We start from the raw sequence: 24720 nt of genomic DNA, 5'->3' as shown, positions 1-24720 counted from the left end.
CTATGTGCAAATGGATTAAAAGTCCCCCAGCATTTATGGGACATGATCTGTTTGTGCTGTGCAGGATGTTAAGCTGATTGCATGCCAGATACCAAGGCACATTTCAGAGGATGCACATGGTGGAAAAATTCCCCAAAGGAAGACTGTGTCACCTTCAAGATAAAAGGAAGATTTCTTGTCCCTTCTTCCCCCCCTCCTTTTGAAATATTTTTGGAGGCCTGTTTTGCTAGATAGTGTTGGGTTTTTTCCATAAGCAAGAGCTGTCCATGCTGTGTGATTTCTATTCATCTCATACATCACAAGAGCTGTCTTCTTATCCTGGAAGTTTCTTTGGATCTACAATTGTTCAGGTTGGTAAAGACCCTTGAGGTCATCAGGCCCAACCATTAGCTCTACAGTACCAAGTTTACCATGCTAAGTACCACATCTAAATGACTTTTTAAACACATAGTGTCATAGTATCAGTCAGGGTTGGAAGGGACCACAAGGATCATCTAGTTCCAAGACCCCTGCCATGGGCAGGGACACCCCACACTAGATCAGGCTGGCCAGAGCCTCATCCAGCCTGGGCTTAAACACCTTCAGGGATGGGGCCTCAACCACCTCCCCGGACAACCCATTCCAGGGCTTCACCACTCTCATGGGGAAGAACTTCCTCCTCACCTCCAGCCTGAATCTCCCCACCTCCAGCTTCATTCCATTCCCCCTAGTCCTATCACTCCCTGAGATCCTGAGTCCCTCCCCAGCCTTCTTGTAGCCCCCTTCAGATACTGGAAGGCCACAATAAGGTCACCTCAGAGCCTTCTCCTCTCCAGACTGAACAGCCCCAACTCCCTCAGTCTGTCCTCACAGGAGAGGTGCTCCAGCCCTCTGCTCATCCTCGTGGCCCTTCTCTGGACACCTTCCAGCACCTCCAGATCCCTCTTGTAATAGGGGCTCCAGAACTGGGTGCCAGTGACTCAACCACCTCCCTGGGCAGCCTGTTCTAGTGCTTGACCACTCTTTCAGTGAATATTTTTTTACTAATGTTCAGCCTGAACCTACCCTGGTACAGCTTGAGGCTGCTCCTTCTTATCCTATCATTGATTACCTGTGAGAGGAGACCAGCACCTGCCTCTCTCTGTTGTCCTTTCAGGTGGTTGTAGAGGGCAATAAGGTCTCCCCTCAGCCTCCTCTTCCTCAAACTCCCACATCTTACAATGTGGACCCAGTGCTCTTTGTCTGTGATTAATTATTAGATAGCAAATGAGATCCTCTCCAATTGTTTGTTAGGCATCTCTGTGGAATAAGTGTTAACCAAAGCCAGGCAGGCTCTCTTGACAAAACCCCTGTTAGACTTCCATGTCTTTATTGTCTCAGTGTCAGAGCTGCAAAGCTTCACTGGTTGCTTGTCTAGTGAAAATTGTGTGGTTAGCATCACCCCTCCTTTCCCTGAGCAGTTTTCTTTCTATGCTAACCACCTACCTTGTCAGGGTAATGTGAAGTTCAGGCTGTTGTAGTCTAAACATGCATTTCTATTTGCCTTTTGTGAGCAGACAAATAGGCTTGAGTCTGGAAGGTGAAGGAGGGCATTTCTTGCACTCTTCCCTGGCTCTTTTCCTGGCAGTCTGTGCCAAGCCATTAAGCAGTCAGTTGCAAATGAATTTGTGAGCACTCTAACCTTGCACTCCTAGCTGCCTGCTCTCAGCTTCTGTCCATTTTTATGAAACCAAGGGAGAATGGTCTTTGTGTTGCAGGACATTTTACTCCTTCTTCCTTCTGCAGGGTTGGAGGCAACCAGCTCCGAGTCCTCCTCTGATTCTCATGGGACTTGGTGAAAAGCCCCCATGCCATCTGCTGAGCACAGGATCTGACTGCAGACTTCTGCTGGGAAGCTGTGTTTGGACAGAGGTAGAAAATGGCCCAGCAGTTGTTGCCCAGAGAACACTTAGGAGGAGCTGTAAAAAGACATCTCCATAAAAATGCAGAAGAAATCTTTTGCCTGTCAGAACCAGTTAGCTTGAGGAACATTATCTGCCATGAAATTCCAGATGTGTTAGACTGTTTCTTGAGAAGCTGGAGTGTTTTTGCAGATAAGCTGTTTGTTTCTCCTGCTGCCTTTTTCTCTCTCTCCCTCCTCCTTCCCCCAGCAGCTTTTGTAGTGAAAAACAGACATCTTCTGCAGTAACACCTAATCCAGTGACTGGAAAAGATGCAGCTTGCTTTGTCTGAAAGGCTGATTTAATTGCAAAGCCCTGGCACTGTCAAACTGAGGGGTTTCTTCTATTTACTTCTCTTCTTCTTTATTTATTTAGCCCTTTGCTCTCATCATGGTTAGGACAAGGCTGAATGTTGGTTTCGTTCAGAGAAATCCCCTTGAAAACTACTCAAAATCTCCCAGAGTACTTGGGAAAGGAAATAATTAGAATCCTAGAATCAACAAGGTTGGAAAAGACCTCAAAGATCATCAAGTCCAACCTGGCACCACAGACCTCATGACTAAACCATGGCACCAAGTGCCACGTCCAATCCCCTCTTGAACACCTCCAGGGATGGGGACTCCACCACCTCCCTGAGCAGCAGATTCCAACAGCTGACAACTCTCTCAGTGAAGAACTTTCTCCTCACCCAGAGTCTAAACTTCCCCTGGTGCAGCTTGAGACTGTGTCCTCTTGTTCTGGTTGGCTGGGAGAAGAGACCAACCCCTTCCTGGCTACAACCACCCTTCAGGTAGTTGTAGACAGCAATAAGGTCTCCCCTGAGCCTCTTCTTCTCCAGGCTAAACAATCCCAGAGCCCTCAGTCTCTCCTCACAGGGCTGTGCTCCAGGCCTCTCCCCAGCCTCATTGCCCTTCTCTGGACATGTTCAAGAGTCTCAATGTCCTTCTTAAACTGAAGGGCCCAGAACTGGACAACGATGTTTTTAAGTCCATCTTCCATGGCATCCATTGCTGTGAAGGGTGAGAAACACCTGAGAGCTGGGTGGAGTGGGTGAGACCTTCAGCCTTCAACTTCTTCAGCAGGTGATGGATTTGAAGTCTGAGCAGAAGAGGGGCTGGCAGCATGTGTGGGTGCCCAGTTTGCCTTGCTGGGATGTGGAGGTCAGTGTTGAGAAACTGGCAAGTGGAGGCTGAAGGGAGTTCCTTGAGGGGATGGAGGGGTTTTTAAGGTGCAGTAAACACTCCTGGAACTTAATGTTTGCTTTGCTAAGAGAGTGCTGATAATATCCCGAAGCAGAGTACATTTGAGGCTGCTCTTAGTGTGAAATGCCATTGAAAGCTTATTTTGGTTCCTTGGGACATTATAGTTGAGGTTTTTCAAGAGAGAGTGGAGAGGAATTGGGTTGTTTGGGGCAGGTTGAAGTGACCTCTAAAAGCAGCATCTTTCAGGCAGAAATCATAAACCTAGGCAGAGGTGCAGCACCTCCAAGTCCTGTGATGTGTGTCATGAATGCTCAGTCCTCACCTGGTACTCTTTCTAGTGCTGAAGGTCACTGCTTGGAGGGTTCAATGGTCAGTGCCTTAGAACAGAGCAGTGGGCAGGAGGAGGAGGCTCAGCACTGCCTGATAATCCAACACTTGCCATGGAATAGAAAACTCTCGAGTGCCCAGGTTCTTGATCACAGTTACCTGAGAAGTGGCACTGTCCGTTGGCAGCAGAAGCAGCTGTCTGCTGGGGGGTGCTGTAGGTGCTGTGAAGAGCTCTTGGTGGGGACCAGTTCAGATTTAGCTTGCTTGTTCTTAAAGTTGCCCATGGCAACGTTGAAAATGAGTTCAAATGACCATGTTCATCCCTGGAGATATTTAGAAGACAGAGATGTGGTGCTGGGACATAGTTTAGCAGCAGACTTGTTAGAGTTAGGGAATGGTTGGACTTGATGATCTTCAAGGTTGTCTCCAACCAAAAGGGTTTTATGATGTGGGGGGAAATGCTGATGGGAACTGTAACTTTTGTCATAAGGATTGTTGACCTCTAAAAAGGTTTTCCTGTCTTTATACTTCCCCTCCCCTGCAAAAAAAGGGTTCTGTTTCCACCAGCAGCTTTTTGCTGTTGTTTTGAGATGCTACATTTCTGTTACAGAAAGCTTGCTTAAAGGAGTTTGTGATCAAAACAAAGAGAGCAGGAATCTGAGGACAGAAGTCTGCGGTGCGGTGGGAATAGAAATGGGGCTGCCAGTGGGTGCCTGCCAGCTGCCCTCTACTGAAGGAGGTGATTTGGGTACCTTGTGATATGCACAGCTGCAGGGAAGTTAGAATAGAATAGACCAGACCAGGTTGGAAGAGACCTTTGAGATCATCCAGTCCACCCTATCACCCAACACCATCTAATCAACTAAACCATGGCACCAAGCACCGCATCCAGTCTCCTCCTAAACACCTCCAGTCATGGTGACTCCACCAGCTCCCTGGGCAGCAGTTCTTGAGTGACTGGAGTCTCATTTGGAAGTCTGTCACTCTCTTATTTGTAAGCCTATAATCAAGCATAATAAGGATCTGCCTCTTCAGTGGAGAGGGCTGCTCTGCAGAGGCTTTGTGTTTGCAATGTGTTTTGTTTGCTGTTTTGCCACAGCAGCCTTTGATCAGGACTTGAGCATATTAGTCAAGAGCAAGCTTCTTGTGCATACACAAATTCTCATTAGTCTAAACAAAACACTTCATTTGTTGTTAGTCACTTTTATCTTTAAGAAACCCCTGTAGGTTGTTTTCATAGGTAGTCAGGACCTGATCTGTAAAGTTCCACACATGCATTCAGTCTCTTGCTGTACAGAGCATGAGCTGCTCCTAGTTGTCTTAGAAATGAGTGGTTTTGAATGAGTGGGGAACCACAGCATCCTCACTGAACCACAGAATTGTAGATGCATTTTGGTTGGAGAAGCCCTTTAAGATCATCCAGTCCAACCATTCTCAAACTCTGCCAGGGCTGGTGCTAAACCATGGCCCTCAGCACCACATCTCTGCCTCTCTGAAACACCTCTGGGGATAGGGATTCAGCCACCTCCCTGGGCAGCCTGTGCCAGTCTTTGAGAACCCTTTCAGGGAAGAGGTTTCTTCTCATATCCAACCTAAATTACTTTGAGAACCTTTCCAGGGAAGAGGTTTCTTCTCATATCCCACCTAAACCATTTTGAGAACCCTTCCAGGGAAGAGGTTTCTTCTCCTATCCAACCCAAACCACCCATGAGGTGGCTGCAGAACGTCAATCTCGTGATGCTGTGTTTTGGGGAGCGCTGAAGAAATGTGTATACATGCATGGGTGACAGGCACAGCTTTTGCAAGATGTGCTTTTGAACTCTTTCACTAGAAAGCAATGATCATGTGGGCTGAGAAACTGACCTTTCCAAGAGGACCACTAGATGGATACAGAACTGGCTTGATGGCCACACCCAGAGAGTGGCTGTCAATGGTCCATGGCCCAGAGGAGGCCAGGGACAAGCAGAGTCCCTCAGGGATCAGTGCTGGGCCCAGGCTTGTTCAGCATCTTTGTGGGTGCCATGGACAGTGGCATTGAGTGCACCCTCAGCAAGTTTGCTGATCACACCAAGCTGTGTGGGGCAGCAGACAGGCTGGAGGGAAGGGATCCATCCAGAGGGACCTGGACAGGCTGGAGAGCTGGGCACAAGCCAACCTCAGGAGGTTCAACAAGCCCAAGGGCAGGGTCCTGCAGCTGGGTGGAGGCAATCCCAGGCACAAATCCAGGCTGGGCAGGGACTGGCTGGAAAGCAGCCCTGAGGAGAGAGACTTGGGGGTGCTGGTGGAGGAGAAGCTCAACAGGAGCTCTCAGTGTGCACTTGCAGCCCAGAAAGCAAATCAGAGCCTGGGCTGCATGAAGAGAAGTGTGGCCAGCAGGGCAAAGGAGGTGATTCTCCCCCTCTGCTCAGCTCTGCTGAGACCCCACCTGGAGTACTGCCTCCAGTTCTGGAGCCCCTATTACAAGAGGGATCTGGAGGTGCTGGAAGGTGTCCAGAGAAGGGCCACAAGGATGAGCAGAGGGCTGGAGCACCTCTCCTGTGAGGACAGACTGAGGGAGTTGGGGCTGTTCAGTCTGGAGAAGAGAAGGCTCCGAGGTGACCTAATTGTGGCCTTCCAGTATCTGAAGGGGGCTCCAAGAAGGCTGGGGAGGGACTTCTCAGGATCTCAGGGAGTGATAGGACTAGGGGGAATGGAATGAAGCTGGAGGTGGGGAGATTCAGGCTGGAGGTGAGGAGGAAGTTCTTCCCCATGAGAGTGGTGAAGCCCTGGAATGGGTTGTCCAGGGAGGTGGTTGAGGCCCCAGCCCTGGAGGTGTTTAAGCCCAGGCTGGATGAGGCTGTGGCCAGGCTGATCTAGTGTGGGGTGTCCCTGCCCATGGCAGGGGGGTTGGAACTAGATGATCCTTGTGGTCCCTTCCAACCCTGGCTGATTCTATGATTCTAAGAGGTCTGAGGCTGGATATTGTGAGCTTGGAAACTTGTTTCTAATGTTTATTTTAAAAATAAATAAATGGGAGGGGGAAAAGGAGGGTGGCCTGGACTGCCTTCCTGCCATTCTCAAATGCTTTGTGTATGGTTTTTTTTTCTGCTGTAGGCTGAGAAAATACCCTTGGTGGTGTAGAAATAGGAAGGTAAAAGGGAGAACTCGTGCCATGCTGCTCTATAGGAGTAACTTGATGGACTAAGTTTTCCCTTCCACAGAGCAGTGCTGTGAGATCCTGTAACCTTTCCCCGCTTTGTGGTGACTCAGGGGCTGTGTTTTCTCTGCATAATTCTTCCTGTGCATTTAGCAAAGTTTTCAGCAACAACAAGAGGAATGTCCTGCTCCCTCCCTGAGGTGCCTTGTGACTAAGAAGTTAATGTACTAGGGACAAGGAACATTAGACAAATTAGTTCTTCATTTTCCGGGGTGTGTGTCAGCAACTCTGAGTGAGGACTGCTTTAGTGATGCTGACCCTCAGCATGTGAAGTCAGCCTTGGCTCTCACTAAACAGACAGTGCTGAAGATGATGATTCACAGATTGTGTCCAGCTGGAAGGGACCCTCCAAGGCCATCTTGTCCAACACTCCTGCAGTCAGCAAGGGACACCTCCAACTAGAGCAGACTGCCCAAGGCCACACTGAGTCTGATCTTGAGTATCTCCAGAGATGGGGCCTCAGCCACATCCCTGGGCAGCCTATTCCAGTGTTCCACCACTATCATTGTGAAGAGCTTATGTCCAACCTAAATCTTCCCTGCTCCAGTTTCAAACCATTGTCCCTCATCCTGTCACTCCAGGCCCTTCTGAACAGTCCCTCCCCAGCTTTCCTGTAGGTCCTTTTCAGATACTGAAATGTAGTTATGAGGTCTCCCTTGGGCCTTCAATTCTCCAGGCTGAACAGCCCCAATTCTTTCAGCCTGTCTTCACAGGAGGGGTGCTCCAGCCCTCTCTGCTCATCTGTGTGGCTCTCCTCTGGACCCACTCCAGCAGGTCCATGTCTCCCTTGTGTTGGGGATCCCATAGCTGGACACAGCACTCCAGGTGAGGTCTCTCCGGAGCGGAATCACTTCTGTTGATGTGCTGATTGAGCAGAAAATTCCATGGTAGGATTCCTGAAGCATCTATCTCACTTGAGCTGTACTACAAGGAGTCATCTAGAAAGCAAATATTCTCCTTCCTGTAGTGGTAAGCTCATGAAGATTTCCCTCAGAAGAGCTCTAGCAGCTGGAAAATGTTCCCACACGGGCGGCTTGCGGCCATGTCAGTCAGGTTGTGGAAGGAGCTGCTGGGTGACACTTGGAGTGCCAGGTGATTGTGCAAGAACAGATGTGGAGTAGCAGGAGTGGCCACTGGGACATAACCTTGGAGGAAATGGAGAGAAATAACAAGTTTATATCCAAACAAGTGGCTTTCTGAAGCTGGAGCAGCGGACTGTGAAATTAGGTTAGCTGCTGCATCATCATACATCATGAGCTGAGGTTTCAGCCTGAGTTTCATCTCGAAAACAGCATTCAGGATCTTGTTTCTAAGTTTAGCTGGGTGGTGATTTAAAACAGAACAACTTCTCAGTGGGTTTTGTTTCCTCTTATCCATTCCTCTTCCTCAGTAAACATTAAAAGCTCCATAACCTTTCCTGTTATTCCTAAGAAGATATCCCTTAGCATCCAGTTCTGGTGTCCCCAGCATAAGGACACAGAGCTCAGTTGGAGTGAGTCCAGAGGAGGCCACAAAGATGATCCAAGAGCTGGGGCACCTCTGCTATGAGGACAGGCTGAGGGAGCTGGGGGTGTTCAGCCTGGAGAAGAGAAGGCTCCAGGGAGACCTCAGAGCTGCCTTCCAGTACCTGAAGGGATCCTGCAGGAAGGCTGCAGAGGGACTTGCCCTGAGGGTGTCTAGAGATAGCACAAGGGGGAAGGGTTTGAAGCTGAGGAAGAACGAGCAGGGTCAGACTGGATCTTAGGAAGGAGTTCTTCAGTATGAGGATGTGGAGACTCTGGAATAGGTTGCCCAAAGGAGGTTGTGAATGCCTCAAGGCCAGGTCAGATGAGGCCTTGAGCAGCTGAGTCTAGTTGAGAGGTGTCCCTGCCCATGGTGGGGAGGTTGGAGTAGATCACAGTATCACTAAGGTTGGAAGAGACCTCCAAGATCATCAAGTCCAACCTGTCACCACAGACCTCACTACTAGACCATGACTCCAAGTGCCACATCCAATCCCCTCTTGAACACCTCCAGGGATGGGGACTCCACCACCTCCCTGGGCAGCATATTCCAATGGCTAACAACTCTCTCAGTGAAGAACTTTCTCCTCACCTTGAGTCTAAACCTCCCCTGGCACAGCTTGAGACTGTGTCCTCTTGTTCTGGTGCTGCTTGCCTGGGAGAAGAGACCAACCTCTTCCTGGCTACAACCACCTTTCAGGTAGTTGTAGAGGGCAATGAGGTCTCCCCTGAGCCTCCTCTTCTCCAGGCTAAGCAACCCCAGCTCCCTCAGCCTCTCCTCACAGGGCTGTGCTCGAGGCCTCTCCCCAGCCTCATTGCCCTTCTCTGGACACATTCAACAGTCTCAATGTTGTTCTTAAGCTGAGGGGCCCAGAACTGGACACAGGACTCAAGGTGTGGCCTAACCAATGCAGAGTACAAGGGCACAATAACTTCCCTGCTCCTGCTGGCCACACTGTTCCTAATGCAGGCCAGGATGCCACTGGCCCTCTTGGCCACCTGGGCACACTGCTGGCTCATGACAGTATCACAGTATCACTAAGGTTGGAAGAGACCTCGAGGATCACCGAGGTCCCTTCCAACCTAGGCCATTCAATGAGTTTACTGGCACAAAGGGTTGGGGGTTTGCTGACTTGCAAGGACTTCTGGTATTAAATTAATATGGGTTTTTTTTAATCAGATTAGCAAGTGAGTGAAGTGTGTCTGTCTGGCTGCCTCTTGATGTTGTGGCTTTTTTCTTTATGCATAGCTTGAAAAAGAAAAGGCAAGCCAAACCAAACCCTGAGGCTGTCTCTGCCAATTCCCCTGCATCTCCTGTTTCCAAAGCATCTGCTGAGAAAGATGAGGAAAGGAAAGTTATTCTGGAGCAGATCAGTTCCTCAGAAGACAACTGTAAGCTTGCTGGGGAGAAGGAAACTGCTCCAGACAAGGAAAAGAAGAAGAAAAAGTACAATCAGCTGAAAGACATCAGGCGCACAGAGCTCAAGAGATACTACAGCACTGGTGAGTTGTGCCCAGGCCACACTGCTTGGGAATGTGTTTGTTTTGAGAGCTTGCTAATGTCCTTGTCTCATGTTCTGTAGGGCCTTCCTTAAGAGGACAGTTGGCTTTGGATGCCCAGGTGGTGCCTGGGTGGCCAAGAAGGCCAAGGGCATCCTGGCCTGCATCAGGAACAGTATAGCCAGCAGGAGCAGGGAAGTCCTTGTGCCCTGTGCTCAGCACTGCTTAGGCCACACCTTGAGTCCTGTGTCCAGTTCTGCGCCCCACAGTTTAAGAAGGGACATTGAGAGACTTGAAGGTGTCCAGAGAAGGGCAGCGAGGCTGGGGAGGGGTCTGGAGCACAGCCCTGTGAGGAGAGGCTGAGGGAGCTGGGGTTGCTTAGCCTGGAGAAGAGGAGGCTCAGGGGAGACCTTCTTGCTCTCCACAACTGCCTGAAGGGAGGTTGTAGCCAGGAAGGGGTTGGTCTCTTCTCCCAGGCAACGAGCAGCAGAACAAGAGAACACAGTCTCAAGCTGCACCAGGGGATGTTTAGGCTGGAGGTGAGGAGAAAGTTCTTCCCAGAGAGAGTTGTTAGCCACTGGAATGTGCTACCCAGGGAGGTGGTGGAGTCCCCATCCCTGGAGGTGTTCAAGAGGGGATTGGATGTGGCACTTGGAGCCATGGTTTTGTAGTCATAAGGTGTTAGGTGACAGGTTGGACTTGATGATCTTTGAGGTCTCTTCCAACCTTATTGATTCTATGATTCTATGCATGGCCACAAAGAAAATTAGCTAGTTCTGAATACCCCCTGCTTACAGTTTTAACTTTGCAGCTCTCTAAACATATTTCTTGTTTCTCACTTCTAAAATGGGTGTTGTTACAGGCAGCCATCAAGTTTGTTACTGCCTTGCATTTTAATTGTTTTCAAGGTTTGTCTTCCATGTTGTATGGATCTGGGGCTCAGGGGTTATTTGTTCCAAAACCTGATGTTTAAGGTTTCACTCTTAATTCATATTCATTTTGTCTGCTGAAGTGTGAACAAGTAAGTAAATGAACTGCATCTTTTAGAACAAGATCTCTGAGGGCTTGTGTGCTGGAAAACTTGTTTAGGCTGGAGGTGAGGAGAAAGTTCTTCCCAGAAAGAGTAATTGGCCACTGGAATGTGCTGCCCAGGGAGGTGGTGGAGTCCCCATCCCTGGAAGTGTTCAAAAAGGGATTGGATGTGGCACTTGGAGCCATGGTTTAGTTGTCAGGAGGTGTTAGCTATTAGGTAATAGGTTGGACTTGATGATCTCTGGGGTCTTTTCCAACCTGGTTGATTCTGTGATTCACCCTCACTCCTCCCAACAGTATCAGTAGCTTGGTTAATCACAAATAGCATTTTTAGAGTTTTGACTTGGAGGTAATTCAGAAAGCAATCAGTTCCTGCATAAATCTGTGAGATGAGTCATGCACATATCTGTTTGCAGCTCTGGATTGTGATTTCTTAGGTAGTTCAAAGATGATTTATGGAATATTTCTCCTTCCAACTTGTCTCTTGGTGTGTTGTAGGAATCAACTCTGAGATTAAGAAAAGTCTGATTCCATCTTGTCAGGAACCCTTTTCTAAACAGAAGGAAGGGAACAGAAAATGGTAACTGTCCTCAAAGCAAAATCCTTCCCTGTTCACACAGTGTGTGCACAAATGGCTGGCTCTGAAGGAATCACAGAATTGTTTTGGATGGAAAAGCCCTTTAAGACCATCCAGTCCAACCATTCTCTAACTCTGCCAAGGCTGGTGCTGAACCATGTCCCTCAGCATCACATCTCTGCCTCTTTGAAACACCTCTGGGGATGGGGATTCACCCACCTTCTTGGGGAGCACGTTTCAGTGTTTGGGAACTGGAGGTGGTGCTGCTCCCTGCCACACTTCGTGGAGAAGAGCGTTTAGAAGACTCCTAGGCAGAGGTGCGGCGCTGGGGGAAGTGGCTCCTCGCCTGCTATGCAGGTGCTGTGCTGCACTAATGCCTGCGGCCGGCAGGGGGCACGGCCGAGCCGAGGAGGAGCTGGGAGTGCGCCACAAAGAATTGTCAGGGTTGGAAGGGACCTCAAGGCTCAGCCAGTTCCAACCCCCCTGCCATGGGCAGGGACACCTCACACTACAGCAGGTTGCTCACAGCCACATCCAGCCTGGCTGCAAACACCTCCAGGCAGGAGGCTTCCACCACCTCCCTGGGCAACCTGTGCCAGGCTCTCACCACCCTCATGGGGAACAACTTCTGCTTAACATCCAATCCCAATCTCCCCATTTCTAGTTCTGCTCCATTCCCCCCAGTCCTATCACTCCCTGACACCCTCAAAAATCCCTCCCCAGCTTTCTTGTAGCCCCCTTCAGATACTGAAAGGCCACAATTAGGTCTCCTGGGAGCCTTCTCTTCTCCAGACTGAAGAGCCCCAACTCTCAGTCTGTCTCTATAGCAGAGGAGCTCCAGCCCTCTGCTCATCCTTGTGGCCCTTCTCTGGTCATTCTCATACCTCAGGCATCATCTCCCTAGCCAGGGTTGTTCTCAGCATCTGCTAGTGCTGGGCTGGCACTGTTAGAAACAACCTCGTGGTGTGAGGTGTTGATGGCTGATCAGCTTCCACTGACAGATTTCTCCAGTGTAGCCTCATATTTTCCTCTTCTCTTGGCACTTGTGTTGTTCTTCAGTGCCTTTACTATTCTGGAGCCATTTGTACAATTTGGGCTCCAAATCTCACCCTGCTTTGCAGATCATAGACTTTTCCAACCTTATTGGTTCTATGATTCTGTGACTCACAGAACTGTTTTGGTTGGAAAAGCCCTTTTAAGATCACTGAGTCCAACCATTCTGTTCACAGAATCAAACAGGTTGGAAGAGACCTCCAAGATCATCAAGTCCAACCAATCACCCAACCCCATCCAATCAACCAGACCACGGCACTAAGTGCCCCATCCAGGTTGTTCTTAAACACCTCCAGGCATGTTAACCCCACCACCTCCCTGGGCAGCCCATTCCAATGGGCAATCTCTCTGTCTGTGATGAACTTCCTTCCAAGATCAAGCCTAAACCTCCCCCTGTGCAGCCCAAGACTGTGTCCTCCTGTTCTGGTGCTGGTTGCCTAACTCTACCACGGCTGGTGCTAAACCTGGTGTCCCTCAGCACCACATCTCTGCCTCTTCGAAACACCTCTAGGGATGGGGATTCAACCACCTTCCTGGAGAGCCTGTTCCAGTCTTTGAACCCTCTCAGGGAAGGAGTTTGTTCTAATACCCAGCCTGAGCCTCCCTTGGTACAGTTTGCTGTAGCCCTGTTTCCTTGCCTTAAACAACAGAGGTGCCGACAGCATTCGTTGTTCTTTCCTGAGGGCGAAGGGCACTAACACTTCCCTGCCCCCTGATTTTATACTGCATGGCTTGCTTTGTGTAGGAATCATTTCCTTAACTTGTTCTTACCCTTTCTGCTGTTGTTGCTGCAGCAATCTGCTTTCAGGCTTCTCAGAATGTGCCACTCTGACACAGTGTATTGGCTGTGTAGGCCACTGCCCAGGGTGCTGTCCCCTTCTTCATGGGATAACCTAGCTGACCTGCTTATGCAGCTTGACTGCTTGGTTCATAGCATCATAGAATCACAGAACCAAGCAGGTTGGAAGAGACTTCAGAGATCATCAAGTCCAACCTATTACCTAACACCACTTGGCAACTAAACCATGGCAGGCTCAGGGAAGACTTTAGTGCTGCCTACAACTACCTGAAGGGAGGTTGTAGCCAGGAGGGGGTTGGTCTCTTCTCCCAGGCAAGCAGCACCAGAACAAGAAGACACATTCTCAAGCTGCACCAGGGGAAGTTTAGGCTGGAGGTGAGGAGAAAGTTCTTCCCAGAGAGTTGTTAGCCATTGGAATGTGCTGCCCAGGGAGGTGGTAGAGTCCCAGTCCCTGGAGGTGTTCAGGAGGGGATTGGATGTGGCACTTGGAGCCATGGTTTAGTTAGTCATGAGGTGTTGGGTGACAGGTTGGACTTGATGATCTCTGAGGTCTTTTCCAACCTTGTTGATTCTATGATTCTATGCTCACAGAGCCATGCTTCTCCCTCATTGTATGCTGTTCAGGTTGCAGCACAGGAGTGGGAGGTGAGACTACAAAACCTCCTCCTGTTGTAGCTCTGATTTCTGTCCAAAGCAAGCAGCTCTGATTTCTGTCCTAAACAATGTGAGAGGGGAAAATGCTCTGTGCCCATTTAATGAGGCAGTGTAGTGCATGGTGAGCAGGAGGTGCCAGAGTGTCTCCCCAGAATCCAGAGGCAGAAGATGGATGTTCTTTTGGCTTCTTCCTCCCTGCCATCACTTGGGCAGGGGGAGGTTGGGACTAGCATGGCGTGTGTGCAGTCCCAAAGCCTCTGAGTGTTCTGGGTAGCTGGCCAAGAACAAATAGTAATAAATAAAACAGAGAGGGCACAGCAGTTTTCATCACTCATAATGGGGTGAGGTTTGCCCTGACTGGCATGGAACCAGCAGAGGCAACTCCCATGCATGGTGCATGCAGCAGTGCTTTGTTTCAGACTTGAAAGCTTCTTGCAATGAATAGAACAGAATAAACCAGGTTGGAAAAGACCTTTGAGATGATCAAGTCCAACCTATCACCCAACACCATCTAATCAACTAAACCATGGCACCAAGCACCCCATCCAGTCTCTTCCTAAACACCTCCAGTGATGGAGACTCCACCACCTCCCTGGGCAGCACATTCCCATGGCCAATCTCTCTTTCTATGAAGAACTTCCTAACCTCCACCCTAAACCTCCCCTGGTGCAGCTTGAGACTGTGTCCTCTTGTTCTGGTGCTGGTTGCCTGGGAGAAGAGACCAACCCCCACCTGGCTACAACCTCCTTTCAGGTAGTTGTAGAAGGGAGGTTGTCCACAGGTATATTGCCTATTCTTATTGAGACAGCAAATTAAGAAGAGTTTCAGTGGAATTTCTGTCACTTGGGGAAAAAAATGCCAGGATTTGATGTTTTCTGAAAGGTATGTTCTACTGTAGCAGTTACTCAGGGTGGGATTTCCTATCTTGACATCTCTTGGTCTGGTCTGCAAAGGTCAGACTGGGGAGCGGCACTGCTGGTGTTTCATCAGCTAGAGCCGATCTCACTGCTGAAACAACCAGGTGCATTTCCAGAGGCTCTCTTGTCTTTCCAGGGCCTGGATTTTCAGGAAGAGCGAGCACTTAGGTTCTTAATGATGTTTAAATGCAGGTGCACTTAACATCTCTGAAAAGTGGCCCCTGAAGGAAGGGAGGAAAGGTGTTGAGCTGCTGGGCAGGCAGCACACGGTGAGGCTGCGGCAGGTGTGTGTGCAGGAGGGGAAGGGGAAGTGTGTTGGGAGAATTTGTGAAGGGAGCTGTCTTATTTCTGCTGGGGGAGATGAATGGAAGTGTGATGAACTGAAATTGTTTAGTCTGGAGAAGAGGAGGCTGAGGAGACCTCCATTGCTCTCTGCAGCTCTCTCAAAGGAATTTGGAGTGAGGTGGGGGTTGGTCTTTTCTCCCAGCTATCATAGAGTAAGAGGTCTGAAATTGTGCCAGGGGAAGTGTAGGTTGGAGATTAGGAAAGGTTTCTTTCCTGCAAGAGTGATCAGGCATTGGAATATGCTGCCCAGGGAGGTGGTGGAGTCTCCATCCCTGGAGGTGTTCAAGAAACCTGTGGACGTGGCACTTGGGGAGGTGGTTTGATGGCCCTGGTGGTGTTGAGCTGAAGGTTGGACTCGACCTTAGCGATCCCTTCCAGCTAAACCAATTCTGTGATGCTGTGTGGTTTGTGACTCCTTCCCTTCCAGCATCCACTGGCTCATCACATCTGGGGTAATCTGAACTTTGCCAGGTCATGCCAGCTGCCTGCTGGGTCTTGTGCTTGCTGAGTGCAGGTGCCCTGTGAAGCTGCCCTGAGTGCCTGCAGGGGATGAGCAGCTCCTTGGAGCTGATTTTGGCAGTGTATCTTGTCTTGGGGAAAAGGGTTGGAATCTCTTGCAGATTTTTTTTTTCTTGAGCATTTCCTGGGAGGGCTGTGACCAGTCAGACTGGATCCTTTGCCTCTCCCTGACACAGACTTCCAGGATCCAAGCCCAAGATGTCTGCAGGATAGACCTCTGCAGCCCCCAGGTGTGTCAGTGCCCTAGTTTCTCTGCCCTCCCAATGACTCCCAGCAGCTCTCTGCCCACAGGGAAGAGGTAGAACATTCCCTCTGCAGTTTCAAACATGAGGTGTAAGGTTTTATGTCTTTCAGGCAGGAATATTCATAAGCCAAGAACATAAGGAGCACAGAGATAGTGTCTCTGAAATCATATTGCTGATCTTCTGGTCTCCAAGCAGAGCACGAGGGACTCATTCTCAGGGACTCTGCATAACTCAAGCCTGGTATCCTCAGGGCAGGCATTTCTTTCCCCCCACCCTTCCACAGGTGCTTCTATTGTGCTTGAAATAAGCTGCTGGGGATTTCTAGTGTTCCCAGCTGGAAGTCTGCCTCTCCTCATTCCTACCACTTTGTTTCCTGACTGAACCTGAATGAGCTCCATGCAACAGAGGCCTCAGGAAGGTGCTGTGAGACCTTTCCTGCCTGTACCTGGATTTTCCTCACTGTCTGCAAACAGGATGTCGAATTTGCATGAGAACTGGGGCCCTGACCACACATTTAGATACCAAATGACTGAAGAGCTTCTCCAGGCAAGGGACAGAAAGTAAGAGTGACCTATTTGGTCTAAGGACACATGTGGCTGCTGCTTGCAGCTCCCAGTAGCACAGCATGCCTCTGTAGTGCCCTCAAAGAGTGACACACTTTGGCTGTGACACTGCTGAGTGGTTTGATCTGGTTCAGGAGTTGATAGCACAAACACTTGCAGGTGGCCAATAAAGCTCAGTCACATGCTATGAGTAATGGGGGAAATGCTGTTCAAGGAAGCACTGACTAGACACTGTGTTACTTTGTCACCCTGAAATGGTAGTGGTTTTCCTGGGTTTTAAAGAAGAACAGAGAAAGGAATCTGGTGTTTGGGTTTGGTTTGTTTTTCATGTAATGCACCTTGCTGGGTTTTTTGGGGTGTAGGCTTCTCTTGTAAGTCCATGGTCACTATTGCAGTGTGTCAAGACAGCCCAGACCCCACTGGCTGATCAGCCTGGCAAAGAACAATACTGATTTCATCCTCCACCTCCAGCTGGCTCTATCAGGGCACACCCAGAGGGCTTTTTTTCCCATCCAGACAGAGAAGGAGAGCAGGGTACATCAGAGATGGCCTGTCAGTTACAGCCATCTTGGGGTAGGTTGGATGGTCTTGCCCTAGAAACTGGAAGAAGTGGTGACAGATGGTACAAACAGCTTCTCCTCTGGAGGCTGCAGAATTGTTTTTCATGAGTAAAGCTGAACTCTGGATGAGGAGGAGGTTTCTGGGTGCTGAGTGTGTGAATGGTCTTATGCAAGTTGGTATTTCTGTGGAAGCTTGACTTAACCTTGAGTATTTGTGTAATGCTAATAATCCTGCTGGTGAGGAGCTTGACCACACTGTTGCCAAACAGTCTGGAGGATATCATGATGCTCTTTTGGGGTTCTTATGTACTTACTCTGTGTACTCAACGAGCTGTTAGCACCCCATGATGAAGTTTCTATTGCTGCATCCTTGCTTTGGCTGTGGTTTGCAGTTGTTAGGTTGAACATAGCATGTGTTCCTCCCAATGAGCCACAGACCATGGGTGGGAGCTATTTAATCTTAGCCTTGGGTAGTGGACATTCATTGCTCACAGGCTGATAAATGTGGTTCATAAACTTCTGCTCTAAAGGAGGATAAAGCACTTAACTGCTAAAGATGTGGTGTTTGGCTGCTGATACAGTTAATCTAAGGTGGTGTTGATGTGTAATAGGACTTTGGTCAGTCTTGTGGATAGCCCAGGTGAACAACGGGCTCCCCAGTCCATCTCACAGGCTGCTGGGGGTTTGTGAAAGAGCAGTGGGGAGAGAGAGTTAGTAGTGGTAAATGAAAAGCAGGTCAGGAAGAGTCCAGAGTTTTGATGACATCATGAAGTAGTTATCCAGAGTGCATGGGAACAAGCTTCTGCCACAGAAATGGTGATCATTGCTCTGAGAAACCTGTTACCTCCCACAAGAGCCTTGTCTTGCCCCTGTTTTTTGCCATAAGAGCTCCCTACCTCCTAAGCTGCTACCCCCGAAGTTGCTCTCCTTCATTCTTCCCCATGACTCCAAACATTCACATTGCAGATAGGCAGCTTTGCTCCAGGGAGAAGTTGTGAGAGCCTTCCTCCTCTCACTTTTCAAGCAGATCCTCAAAGAGGAAGCTTTAAATGCAGAGATACACATCTTGCCACGAGGGCTGCGTAGCTGCCTGGAGCTTGATGCTCTTGTTGAGAGCTCATATCCCTATGCTGTCCCTTCAGGGCTCCTGTTTCCTCCTTGGTGTCCTCCTTTTCAGTTTGATAGTCACTCCTTCCTTGGCCAGCATTTTATGGCTTTACTGGCCCAAAGTTGGCCACCTGCAAGTGTTTGTGCTGTCAACTCCTAAACCAGCTCAAACCACACAGCCCAGCTAAAGCGTGTCGCTCTTTGAGGGCAACTACAGAAGCATGCTGTGTTACTGGGAGCTGCAAGCAGCAGCCACATGTGTGCTTAGATCAGATAGAGAAGGTCATTCTCACTTTCTGTCACTTGCCTGGAGAAGCTCTTCAGTCATTTGGCATCTAAATGTGTGGTCAGGACCCCAGTTCTTATGCAAATTTGACATCCTGTTTGCAGTCAGTGAGGAAAACCCAGGTACAGAAAACTTCTTCCCTGAAAGGGTTTTCAAAGACTGGCACAGGCTGCCCAGGGAGGTGGTTGAATCATCCCCATCTCTGGAGGTGTTTCAAAGAGGCAGAGATGTGGTGCTGAGGGACATGGTTTAGCCCCAGCCTTGGTAGAGTTAGAGAATGGTTGGACTGGATGATCCTAAAGGGTTTTTGCAACCAAACCATTCCTGTGGTACTAAAAAGGGCAGAACACTCCTGCTGTGGACCTGTCCATTTTGAGCAGGCCTGTGTTTAATTGCCTGCTCTCACTTGGCATTCTTCTCATTTCTTATTAATTTTACCTAATTCCTTTATATGTTGTTTGAAAGCACAGGGAGGTTCAGTCCACCCACTCTGCCCTTTTGCTGAACATGCAGTGTGATCAGATTTGCTTTAACACTTAGTCAGTTCTCATGGCTGGCCAATCTCCTCTTCAGTTGTAGTGCAGTGCAGGAACACTTGGGAGGCAGAGCCATGAGTCACATCACCACTAAGCAATTGGCCAAGTTCAAAAAGTAGCCAGCAGCACTGAATTTTAAAGTCTGTGAAGAGCTGCAGCTCTTCCACCTAGTTCTGTCTGAAAGAAATGTGGTTACTGAGGGCTCTGACTGCTGTCCCCCATTATAAAGAGGACACAGAACTGTTGCAGCGAGTCCAGATGAGGCCACAAAGATGATCCAAGGGCTGGAGCACCTCTGCTGTGAGGATAGGCTGAGGGAGCTGGGGGTGTTCAGCCTGCCAAAGAGAAGACTCTGGGGGGACCTTAGCGCTGCCTTCCAATACATGAAGGGATCCTACAGGAGGGCTGCAGAGGGCCTTTTCATGAGGGTGTGAAGCTGAGGGAGAGTAGGGTTAGACTGGATCTTAGGAAGAAGTTCTGCTGTACGAGGGTTCTGAGACTCTAGAACAGATTGAGCAGAGTGGTTGTGTGTTCCCCCTACCTGGATGTGTTTGAGGCCAGATGAGGCCTTGGTCAACCAAGTCTAGTTGTGAGGCCTCCCTGGCCATGGCAGGGAGGTTGGAGTAGATGGTCTCTGAGGTCCCTTCCAAGCTAAGCCATTCTATGATTCTCTAACACCTACACATGCTCTGGGTGCCTTTGAAAGTGCTACTGGTGCTAGCTATCTTCAGGTCATGTCAGAACACCAGGTGTTTGGAATTGCCAAAGCCTGCCAAGTAGCTATGCTCAGTGTGAGGGTGGTGTCCAGAACCCCTTGTTGGGTGGGGTTTCAAAAAGCCCAGAGAATGAACAACAAGAGACAAAAACATCTAAACACAGTCAGACTTGGGGTGCAGGCAGGTTCACAGAGTCTGACTGCTGCTGCTATCCTGTAGCTGAACAGCCTACACAACCTGCATTCATGGATTGGGTTGGGTTGGAAGGCACCTGAAATGTCATCCAATTCCACCCCCTCCTGCCATGGGCAGGGACACCTCCCACTAGAACAGGTTGCTCAAGACCTCATCCAACTAGGCCTTGAACACTTCCAGGTAGGCATCTGTGACCTGCTGATGTCATTACTTGGTTTTCCACCCTTCCCCCTAGCCTGCTTTCATTCCACCCTTCCCCCTAGCCTGCTTTCATTCCACCCTTCCCCCTAGCCTGCTTTCATTCTACCCTTCCCCCTAGCCTGCTTTCATTCCACCCTTCCCCCTAGCCTAGCCTGCTTTCATTCCACCCTTCCCCCTAGCCTAGCCTGCTTTCATTCCACCCTTCCCCCTAGCCTGCTTTCCTCAGAGACAGGTGGTGTGGGAAATGCAAATGCTGGGAAAAGGCAGGAAAAAATGCTAACTTAATAAGTGCATCTCCAGCCTCAGGGTTGAAATAGATGAGGTCACTGGGTGATGCTCTGTTCCAAAATGCTGGCATGGAAAGCCAGCACTGTCCTGCCCTCCCTCTGTGCTCCATGCCAGGTGTGCTGTCCAAGTGCACTTAGGCTGTGTTCGGTCCCTGCGTGCTCTCTGCCTCCCTTACGCTGTGGGGAAAGCATCTTTGGCACCTGTTCTGTCATGGTGTTTCTCACGGCTGCATCCGAGGCAGGGAGTGGGTGGGGAGCAGGAGCACCTGGCCCATGTGTTCCTGACTCTTGTGGGGCTCTGCTGGCAGAGGAGGACGATCTCTGCCCCTAAGATGCTGAGGCAGCCGCAGCATTGAGCTGGCGGTGGAGCGGAGGTGGCAGAGGGGTGAGGAGGAGTGCAGCTCTGTGTACATTACAGTGGGGCAGGAGAGTCCTCACCCTTGTTTTTACTGTCTGCCTCCTGCTCTCTGGAAATAGCAAAGGTTGCAGCAGAGCCTGAATGCGAGCCAGAAGCACCGAGCTGCCATTCCCCAGCCTCTCCTCCCCCATCTCCTGCTGGAGCTGCTGGCTTGGATTGCAGGAGTGGATTCCCCAGGAGGGCAGCGTCCCCCCACTCCTGGCTCTCACTGCTGGTTTGGGCAGGCTCAGCCCTGCCTTGCCTTCTCACCTCTGCCTGTCTGGGTCAGGCTGCAGCAGGAGCTCTCTGAAGGGCCCAGCAGGACAGCCATGCGTGGCCTCTCCGCGCCCCGGCCCCGCTCCTGGAGCTGGGGCTGTGTGCCTCCCTCACCTCCCCCAGGTAGGTGCCTCTGGCTGGGGAGGGTGAGCCCCACACGGGGCTGGGGCTGGCTGGCACCCTCCCTACTCCTCAGCTTTCCTCACCCTGTGCTGTGGTAAGAACTGGAAGTGGCTACCCTGCCATGCTCCAAGAGCTCGGCTGTGCCTTGTGGGTCCTGAGAGGGTTTCTTGGGTACTGGAGCCGGTGGAAGGTGCCTTCTGAACAGGTGTTGTGCTTTCTGATGCTTGTGCTGTATACCTGCCTGCTCTTCAGGGATTTCACCTTCAGAGTTCAAAATAGTATTTAAACATGATGTGAAGCGGGCATTAACCACTATTTGTTGTGGCCATGTGGATGCAGTGTCGGTGTCAAGGTTCATCTGCTGGTTTCTACCTCAGCCTTGAGAGCAGCTCATCACACAAAGCCCTTCTATCCCACAGCTGGATTGAGTGGACTTGTGGGGAGCACCATGGGAGCAGTGCTGCATTGAGATGGTAGCATGTGTCAGTATCTTGCACAGTTCCTGAATGGTTACTGAATCTGCTGTACTTGGAGGAGTTTTGCCTTGCAGTGCAGTTTGAAAGCCTAATAGATGATGTTGGTGTGTCCTCCTCTTCCTCTTCACAGCTGCAGTTTGCACATCCTGCAAATCTTTCAAAGCTTGTTGGTAGGAGGTACCTTGGAGGTCAGTTACATGAATAATGTGTGTGTTTGGTTTTTGTTTCCCCTCTTTAGATGACAATCAAAACAAAACCAATGAAAAGAAAGAGAAAAAAATGGTTTCTCAGAAACCCCATGGTACCATAGAATACACTGTAAGTATTGGCTGTGGGGTTTGTTCAGCTCTGCTTTATGAAAGGGGAGGTGTTGAGGTCAGGAGGGAGCCAGTGGCACAGCAGTGAAGGGACCAAGTGAATCCTGGATGCAGTATGTGTCTATTTCAGTAGAGGTAGCTCCAGGTATCATTGCGTGGGGAGAGCTAGGCTGATATCCTGAACTCAGCCTGGCTCCTCTGCCCCTTCTCATGACTGCCAATCCTATTTTTACTCCTGCACCATGGCTCTTTATTAGAGCCATTGTTTTACTATTCTGAAAAATGCTTCCATTCACTGTATTGCTTAGGTCATCAAGTGGTTGGCCTGTGCTTGGTCCTCAGATGATGTGAGACCTCTTTCTCTAAGCCAGAGCAGGGTGCTAGTGGCTGCTGTGTTGGCTCAGAGTTCTAGCTCTGCCCAGCAGGTCTCTGTGAGCTGCCCAGGTTCCTCTGTGGGGTCTACATCCTGCTCCCCATCATGCAGAGTGACTGTGAAAGGCCAGTGTCCCAACTGGGAGCAGCACAAATGCCTGACCTCCAAAACTGCTGAAGGTATCCCAGCGTGGGTCCCTTCCCCACTTGGCAGACCAGTTCTCTTAGTAAGGTGGTGCTGCCTGAAAGCTTTATGAGAAAAGGAGAGGGACACCTGTAACACCTCTCCATTTTATCCACTCTAGAGTGTGAGAGAATGACTGTTTGGATTGATTCTTTTCTTGCTGCTGGGTTATCCTGTAGGCTGTTAAACAGAGGCTGTGTTGAGATCATCAAACCTATCCCCTGCAAAGAGCTTGTTAGAGGGCTTGAGTTCAGCTGGTCTGCTGAATGTGTTTACTGTGGTGTCTTAAGCTTCAACTCTTTCTTCAGGCTGGCAATCAGGACACCATAAACAGCATAGCATTAAAGTTTAACATCACCCCAAACAAGCTGGTGGAGCTCAACAAGCTTTTCACCCAGACGATTGTGCCAGGCCAGGTAAGCCTTTTGTGGTGCTCTTAATACCTGAAACCTGATTATGTGCTATGTATTTAAAAGCCCTTTACTACATTCACCTATCTTTTATGTGCTTAAAGACAAGGACAAGGCACAGCCATTTGAATCCCTCAAAGGGGACCTCACCAGACCGTTGCCTGGAGGTGGGGAAGGCAGCTTTGTAATTGCCATAATCTGACTTTTGTTCTTTGTTTGCTGTCAGTAAACTTATTTGCTGTCAATAAACTTTATTTGCAGTCAGGAAGACTCTGAAACTCTTCTTGCAGCTGTTGCAAGAGAACTGAGTTCTTGGGAAGCCCAGATAAATGCTATATATATAATACATCATGCTATGTATAATACATAGATAATATACATATAATAAATGCTATATATAATACATTAAAGAACTGGGGAGTTGGGAACAGTCATTGAAATGGCTCTTTGCCATTATGTTGGGGATGAGTCAGCCTCCTGTGAGATGGAAATGCATGGAAATAGACTGGTTTGGGGAGAGCCAGGCTATGGAAATGCAAATGTGAAGGCTGACACCTGGTTCATGAAGAGCAGATCTCTCCTTCAGTCTCTTCTGTGAAGCAGAAGTGCCCTGATTTGCAGATGGGGAACCTGTGGCACAAAGAGATGATGTGGCTTGCCTAAGAACACCCAGCAGAGGACAGAAGCTGGGATAGAGAAAATGAGTTTATTTTGCTGAGCATTTTTAGTTTGAACTGTGATGATTTATTTAACTTTAGGAGTATCTTCCTTTGCTCTGACCCTTGCAACAGATGACTGCTTCTATTTGGGGTGGAGGTCCAAGGCTGTGCTGCTGTTTAAGTGCTGTCTGGGATGTTCACTGTGGGAGAGTGTGAGCATTCAGAGAAAGCATTAAATGTTTATATGCACTTGTGTTATTCTAAGGTGCTGGGTGGTTTTAAGTGCAGCACCTTGTGCTAAAGTACTTACTTGTGTAAAGAATACTTTCCTGTTTTGATTCCTAGAATCACAGAGTGGTTTGGGTTGGAAAGGACCTTAAAGATTGTCCAGTTCCAACCCCCCTGCCCTGGGCAAGGATGCCTCCCTAGTGGGAGCCTTAAGCAGCCTGGCCTTGAACACCTCCAGGCAGGGGCCATCCACAGCCTCCCTGGGCAACCTGTTCCTCACCACCCTCACTCTGAAAGTTTTCCCTAATGGCCACTCTGCATTTGGAGATGTATGTTCTTGGAAACAGAAAAACCATAGTAAAGAGTCAGGAACTTCTGGCACTCAAAACCTTCCATCTTCAGCAGCAGCCTTCTCTTTGGAACAGGGTTTGCTGTTACAAATCAATAACTGTTAATAGGCATTTTACAGTTCTGTAGTTCTGTAATAGTTAATCCGTTTAGAACTATTAATAGTTCTTTGGTGAGGGACTTTTGAGGGTGGTGAGGGAGTTTTTAGGGTGTTAGGTAATGATAGGACTAGGGGGAATGGAACAAAACTAGAAAGGGGTAGATTCAGATTGGATGTTAGGAAGAAGTTCTTCCCCATGAGGGTGGTGAGAGACTGGCACAGGTTGCCCAGGGAGGTGGTGGCAGCCTCCTGCCTGGAGGTGTTTGCAGCCAGGCTGGAGGTGGCTGTGAGCAACCTGCTGTAGTGTGAGGTGTCCCTGGCCATGGGAGGGGGGTTGGAACTGGCTGATCCTTGAGCTCCCTTCCAACCCTAACAATCCTGATTCTATGATTTTACAGTTCTGTGGTTGGAATAGTTGCAAGACAACCTGAGATTGTAAATTTGGGGAGGGAAAAAAAAAAAAAGGAGCTTCTCATTCTGTGGAACACATTTTCTATTCCTCCCTGTGCTGCAAAACAATATGCAGAGCTAGGTGCTGTTGAGTAATGAGCTGCATGTGCTTCACCACTGTGAAGGAGGAATGAGTAGTTAA

General features: G+C 49.4%; 1 protein-coding gene across 6 annotated transcripts in view; it reads left to right on the top strand.

Annotated features, from left to right (window-relative positions):
* Positions 1 to 24720, top strand: part of NCOA7 (nuclear receptor coactivator 7) — a 105864-nt gene that overhangs the window by 50904 nt on the left and 30240 nt on the right. For all 6 annotated transcript variants that reach the window (XM_054174142.1, XM_054174141.1, XM_054174145.1 and 3 more), the window contains exons 3-5: positions 9396 to 9649; positions 21749 to 21828; positions 22692 to 22799. In XM_054174142.1, the coding sequence (XP_054030117.1) occupies positions 9396 to 9649; positions 21749 to 21828; positions 22692 to 22799 (442 nt within the window). The remainder of the gene's footprint in view (positions 1 to 9395; positions 9650 to 21748; positions 21829 to 22691; positions 22800 to 24720) is intronic.

Source organism: Dryobates pubescens, chromosome 28 (assembly GCF_014839835.1).
Source record: "Dryobates pubescens isolate bDryPub1 chromosome 28, bDryPub1.pri, whole genome shotgun sequence".
NCBI lineage: Eukaryota > Metazoa > Chordata > Aves > Piciformes > Picidae > Dryobates > Dryobates pubescens.
Note: the sequence above shows the minus strand (reverse complement) of the source record. Positions and strands in the feature narration are given on the sequence as shown.